At 31.4% G+C, this 7,315-nt stretch overlaps 1 protein-coding gene across 1 annotated transcript; it reads left to right on the top strand.

Moving 5' to 3' along the window:
- The first annotated feature begins 3,830 nt into the window (after positions 1-3,830).
- Positions 3,831-6,895, top strand: LOC132715048 (uncharacterized). The gene is made up of 2 exons (XM_060698022.1): positions 3,831-3,902; positions 4,886-6,895. Exon 2 carries the CDS (start codon positions 4,893-4,895, stop codon positions 6,309-6,311), a length of 1,419 nt encoding a protein of 472 aa, XP_060554005.1. The 5' UTR covers positions 3,831-3,902; positions 4,886-4,892; the 3' UTR covers positions 6,312-6,895.
- Positions 6,896-7,315: the final 420 nt, after the last annotated feature.

Genomic DNA, 7,315 nt, shown 5'->3' with positions numbered 1-7,315 from the left:
TCTTGCTGAGAATTTACGTTACGACTTTCATCTTCTTGCACATCGATACATGGCGAAGTGTCCCGAATATTCGAAGATTGAAACATACTGAATAATTTATCAAACTTGTCATCAATAGATTCCAATTTCTGATTAAATTTTTCCTCTAAAATGTCATATTTGAATCTACGTTTCTGTTTTTCTTTACCGTAATCCGACTGTTTCTTATGCGGCAATTTAGCCCGAAACATTGATGACCCGCCATTATCGGTCACATGGCCTGACGAAAAATTGTCAGTAATCTCTCCTTCTTCGCGCTCCAAGTTCTTGAGCCATAATCCAACACAGAACAATAACCACCGTAAAATAAAAAATAAAACTAGTATACGAGCTCCAAAAGTACATCTAAACGGTAGGCGCAAAAAAAACGAAAACTGATTTCACGTGGGAATACCGGAAGTGTGTTCTGGTTGGTTAAAACTTCAGAAAGTTATTTGTTTCAATGCATTATGGATGTAAACAAATGCACACTTCCGGTTAGGCGAGTTCAAAAGGTATGACGAAATGGAAATCCTAAGTGTAATGTCAGGTAAGTATTTCATGAAATAAAAATAAAGACATTTTGTAAAACTCGAACTCGTGACGCTAGCATGCAATCCCAACGACTTTACCAAGTTCACGATCAATAAATGTCGCTATCGATATCGCAACGCGCAAAGTGTACCAAATCCGCCACCATACATTTACGATCTATGTGCAAATTTAATGTTATATTCAAATTTTTATGACCTGTTATACCTTTTCAGTCGATTCAGTCGTTTTTTTGTGTGCAAAAAAAATTAAATGTCACTCTCATGATATCAAAGACTATTTGCTTTCTTTTATTTAATTATGTAGTAATTATACGACTATACCCCGACAGAGCTATTCAAAATATCGTCTTCATAGGTGTTTAGATAATGTTATCTCCCAGTAGATACAGGTAGATTTAATGCAGATAAAATTAACGTTGTCCTTTTTGTAATTGTAAGTCGAACACGATAACGTTTGCATTTATCGGTCGTACCAATATGATATAATGGGTTGTGCAAGTTATTCAGTTATTTATTGCAATATAGAAGAATAGAAGAGGGTAGGGGCACGTTAATCCGAATAGCGAAGTTGGTAGAAAGTTAGATTATGAAGAGTTCATGTTAAGAAAATGTTGTATTTTTCGAGTTTAAATCTGCAAATGTGCAATATTGTTTTGTGTTTGTATGGTTTTTACGTATATTTCAGAAATCATTTTCATATTCTATTTTATAAATTGTGCTTTTTTAATATTTTGTACAATTTAAAATTAAGCTTATAACGGTTAAGCAAAATTGAATGTATTTGACAGTAACTCAACAGATTGAATAGTATTGTCAATTCAATTCGATTTAAAATCCGACTTATATTTGCTACATGTTTTAACAATTTCGGCTCATTTGTATATTTATATATTTACATTTTATCCATTCATCATTTTATTACTCTAATCACGACTGTGTTGCCTCTAACTTAACCTGTTCAAAGCGAATGTTGTAAAATGAAATGTCAAATAGTACTGTGCGAAATAAATTCACGAGGAACGAAAATCCAGTTCGTTTAAAAGTACTTTAAAACAAACAAAAAAATATAAGAAAGAATGCCTTTTGCAGGAATCGAACCAGGGTCTCTACACTGACGAAGTCAACACTCAACCATTACGCTATTACGCTGAACGCATAAAAAATAATAAGTAATTGTTAAGGTGGTTAAATATTTAGCGATAAAAAGTATGTTTTTATATAAGAATTATCGACACCCATATTTGTCAATATTGCTAAGAGAATGTTTAATCTTCTAATCTATTAACAAGAGCTGTCGGTAGGATCGTGCTCGACTTTTCTTAATCCTTGATAGTAAAACAAGAGCATGTATTAAGTAGAATTTTCTAAGTTTAATTCCGTTAAAATCCACATAAGAGTTATGGGCCTTAAATATTGACCGATAGATTTATGCTCTCAAATAAGTGTGTGAAGTTTCAAACCATTCCATTCAGTAGTTTTGGAGATGGAAATACTTAACCAAAGTGTGACGACGACACTTTGCACCTGGGGGGAAAAGTAGCTCTCCTTATTCATCGAATAGTCGAGATAAAACATGATATTTTATCGATGTTGCAACTTAACAGGCGACATTTGTATAGCCTAAACTAGAACACCATAGAAGTGAACTTGATTGAATAAATCGGGAGTAAATCAAGTTAATCGAAACATGAATCTAGTATATTGAATGACATTTTTAGGAATAGAGCAACTGAATATCTATCTGTCTTCCAGTCAAAATAAACCATTAATATGAGATTCACTGACGCCCATCACCACGCCCTACTTACCAAAAACAAAATGAAAAATAAAATTGTTCAACAAGTTTGATCCGACGTAATCACTTTTTATTAAAGGCAGCCATTTTAACATGTTTTTAATTATTGAAAGTGAATTCTGTCCGATTGGAATAAGTGCACGAAAATTCCAATACAATTTGCCTTTACCTTTCACTGCCTGAAGTCAATGTAAATCTTTGCAATAATTACATATTTTCTAGGCCACCTACTCACAGAAGTCTGTAAGAATATATTTTTGAAGAAAAACTCGTTATTAAGTTAGACCGGTGGGGACATTTCAACTTCATGAATTCCCGATTTCAACTTCACGAATTCACGATTTGAACTTCATGAATATTTCAACTTCACTAATTAACGCTTTCAACTTCATACATTCATGATTTCAGCTTCATTAATAACACAACGTCGTGTATTTACGATTTAAACCTCACGAATTCACGATTTCATTTTTATGAATTCACGATTTAAACTTCACAAATTCACGATTAACACTTCACGATTTCATCTTCATGAAACCGTGAATTCGTGAAGTTGGAATCGTGATTTCACGAAATTGAATGTATGAAGTTAAAATCGTGAAATTGTGAAGTTGAAACTGTGAGTTCATGAAGTTGGAGTGATTTCATGATGTTGAAATCGTGATTTCGTGACGTTGAAATCGTTAATTCATTAAGTTGGAATCGTTAATTCGTGATGATGAAATCGTGAATTCATGAAGTTGAAATCGTATTCGTGAAATTAAAATCGGGAATTCATGAAGCTTAGATCGTGAATTCGTAAATTCGTTTATTTACGAAGTTAAAATTTAGAATTCATGAAATTAAATTGGGAGTGATTTCATGATGTTGAAATCGTGATTTCGTGACGTTGAAATCGTTAATTCATAAAGTTGAATTCGTAAAGTTGAAATCGTGAATTCATTAAGTTGGAATCGTTAATTCGTGATGATGAAATCGTGAATTCATGAAGTTGAAATCGTATTCGTGTAATTAAAATCGGGAATTCATGAAGCTTAGATCGTGAATTCGTAAATTCGTTTATTTTACGAAGTTAAAATTGAGAATTCATGAAATTAAATTGGGAGTGATTTCATGATGTTGAAATCGTGATTTCGTGACGTTGAAATCGTTAATTCATAAAGTTGAATTCGTAAAGTTGAAATCGTGAATTCATTAAGTTGGAATCGTTAATTCGTGATGATGAAATCGTGAATTCATGAAGTTGAAATCGTATTCGTGAAATTAAAATCGGGAATTCATGAAGCTTAGATCGTGAATTCGTAAATTCGTTTATTTACGAAGTTAAAATTGAGAATTCATGAAATTAAATTGGGAATTCATGAAGTTGAAATGGCCCTTCCGGTCTTTCGTACGTACTGTATCCATTGACTTATACGCCCTAATGCACACATAATCAATATGATATACTGCGCACTGATTTTTACCCGCATAACAACCTGTTTTAGTTTTGTAGCTAAGGAGTTTGTTTGGAGTAGACACTGACACAATATAAGGTACATTTTATTCCAAGTTTATTCTTTAATTCTATAACGTTTATAATTGTTTTAAACTGCTCAAAAATTAAGATTGAATTTTAATCTCAATTCTTAATAAGTTACTTTCATTTTAAAGGGTATATTGTAATGTTTGCAGCTACGTTTGTTCCGAATTATCATAAATTTGCGATGAGTCATAGCTTAATATGGTCAAAATTAGGAGTTTTATATTTTCTTACAGAACTCATTACTCCGTTTTCTTAAGATTTATTTGCATTTGTTCGTTAATAAACAAAACATTTATGTTATACTTTAAAGATATACTATATGCTCATATTTGATATAAGAAAATATTGATAATTGATACTCAGTTTCCTTGTAAATATAACGTAAACATGTTTTGACTTTACACGATGTAGATATGTTATGTTTAAAACTCTACACACTATAGCTGGTCACACTATGAATATATAGTATCATTTAACAAACTGGCAGTTTGATTGACCCGTAATAGGGAACGCGGCTTCCCATACATAGTTTATTCTATAATTCAAATTAGACACATTCAACAAGAATTTTATAGATTTCAATAAATTTCCATGATCAAAATATTTACTTAAGGATGAGCATGGTATATCTTTAACATGACAAACATAACTTGAATTTACAAAAGTATAAACTTATGGAATGTCATTAAATGCTTTCAGGTCATAACCTTCAGCCTATTTATTAGATTCAACATAGCGTTCGGTGTTACAACTTTCAGTATATTTATTTTGTAAAATTTATATTTTTGCCCCATTTATTTTTATATATTTAGTACATCAATTAGTGTTTTGAGTTTTATGTTACTTGATCAGAAGTTGTATACATTTATCAATGATGAAAATTACTCAAGAAATTGTGCTACATCAAAATTAATGAAAGTTCTTGGCTACTTCTACAAATATTTTAATTTTATTTTTGCAATGTGTATCTTTAAACTATATTCATTTTTTAAGAGGAAACATGGCTGACCATAAACTCAAGGGAGAGGAAAATGTTGAAGATTTTCTAAGTCATCTATACACAGATATCTGTACAGAGGTGAGGTGGGCTGATGAGCTTCCGGATATAATTGATGCAACTAAAGAGATGGTAAAAAGAATAGTAGGTGAAGCCTTTGATCAAAACATGAAAGAACTTAAATCCAAAGGTGTAACAAAGATAGAAGTTTTAGATGCTGGTAGTATGGCTGAAGGAACTAAAGTATGTTATCCCGATGAATTCGACTTTCTTATATCTTTCACCTTCTCCCCTGATGTTTTAGAGACATTTCCTACTTCGAATGCAATGAATTTTGAGTTTCCAAAGTTCACAGTTTCACCAAGAGATCCTAGATTTCGTCAGATAGTCATAGATAAAAATAAAAAAGCATTGCTAAACACTATAAGTTTTATGAGGAAGAATTTCGGATGGCTTAGAAGAGCTTTGTTAAAAGTAAGTAAGAACAAACCTATTCCTCGAGGAGAAAACCGTTTACATTTGGACGTTAAAAATAATCCCAAAACTGCAAATTATGGAATGCGTGGTCCCTCTTTTCGTCTGTATAAACTATTGAGATGGTCCTCTCCAAAACGCTATGAAGATCTCCTTATTTCCGTTGACCTTGTACCAACTATAGTAATATATGATGAAAACATTGCGGACAAACTTCCATTTTTTATTCGGGGTTGTTCATGTGACGAGCACTTAATTCATAAACCAGACCACTTTTTCCTTGTTCCCGTTAGAAATGCAGAACAACACCTAGAACGGCTTTATTTCAGCGATGGCATCTTGAGGGATGACAAGGATAAATTCTTAGAGCATAATTTCATGGTTTCATTATCTGAGTATGAAAGAGATGTAATGAAAATATGGAAATGTGAAAAATCTGTAAACCATAACTGGTTTATTTGTTATAGATTAATGAAATGCTTTGGAGATCTAGACGACAATTCTGACGAAATTTTTCTGTTCAATCAAGGAAACCTGACGGTCCCTAGTATAATTTCTCCAGAAAGGAAAGAAAGTTTTACAAGTTATACATGGAAAACACTTGTATTTGGAACAGCGAGGCAGGAAACAAGTAAATTAACGCTAAAACAATGTTTTGATCGTCTGACAGCAATATTTGACAAAGAGAATCTCGACAAATCTAAAGTATTACCAGTACGCTCTTTCTGGTGGCCGTCTGAAATATCAGAAAAAATCCATCTTGATATGAGAGGCAAACAATGCTACACACCATTTGTAGATCGAATGATTCAATTGAAAACAATTTTGAATGAAATAATTTATGACTCTAGTTATAATTATTCCTATTATAAAGGCAAAATAAAGGAAATATGTCCAAAACTTCTTTTATATTTCAACCGAGCTTATGATGGTAAATCAAAATTATGAAAACCTAAATATACCGGACACTCGAGGATAACAATAAGCAATTTCTAGCAAATCCTTTGTTCTCTTGTGAAATGCTATTCTCAAACTCTGTCAGAATGTACATGACTCTGCTTAATTAAACCGATGCTGTCTCTGTTTTGGAACTGACATCTGAAAATGGCTAAAAGAAACAGGAATAGTTATAACGTATAATAATTTCATATCTTTTTTGCACTCTAAAGAAAACATGATATACTTTAAATATTACATACATTTGTATAAACATGTAACAGAAAATAAAAGAAACAAATTCCAAACATTATTAATTTTAACAGACAACTGTTAAACAGATTAAAAATTGAAAGATTTGTTGCATTACAGAATGATATAAGAAATATCAAGATAAAGTGATCCCTAAAATATTTATTTACTCTCTTTTTTTGTGTGTGTATTTAATATAACTGAGACTCCTTAATTCATTTAATGTCTTAAATATTCTAGTTTCTATGTTTCTTACTTATCTTTACATACATGTATGCTTTTTATTATTTACGTAAATGCTATAGTTATCATATACATGTATGTATTCTTTTCTTGAAAATAAAAGGGGCCTTAAACGAGGTTTCAAAAACAAAATACATTTGTTAGTTCTAATTGTTCAAGAAGGAAATCATATTAACGAATAAACATATTCTGAAACACATCTAACGTGATCAAACTTAAAGAAATGAGGCACTGATAGCAGGTATAATAACTAAGATGTGCGAAATGTCAAATGACTTCTATCTTAATCAAAAATGTTTAGATAAATAACAAAACTGATACCCGTAATGTATATCGTTCAATGAATCAATGGCAATACAAACAAGTTCATTGTTTTTATCACTATCGATGTCATGCAAACTTGATATGTTTGGGTACTGTTGATCTTGTGTAGTTTTCAGTTTGTCTATACGTCTTAATGTAACTTAAGCATACATCTTGAAAGAAAATAAATTTTGATCATTTGTAACATTTTAAGAAAA

Source organism: Ruditapes philippinarum, unplaced genomic scaffold, assembly GCF_026571515.1.
Source record: "Ruditapes philippinarum isolate M1 unplaced genomic scaffold, ASM2657151v2 ctg4518_1_1_1_1, whole genome shotgun sequence".
Classification (NCBI taxonomy): Eukaryota; Metazoa; Mollusca; class Bivalvia; order Venerida; family Veneridae; genus Ruditapes; species Ruditapes philippinarum.
This window is presented reverse-complemented; position numbering and strand designations above follow the sequence as displayed.

Excerpts from the sequence above, each read along its gene's own strand:
- LOC132715048 (XM_060698022.1), top strand. The coding sequence starts at position 4,893 with ATGGCTGACCATAAACTCAAGGGAGAGGAAAATGTTGAAGATTTTCTA.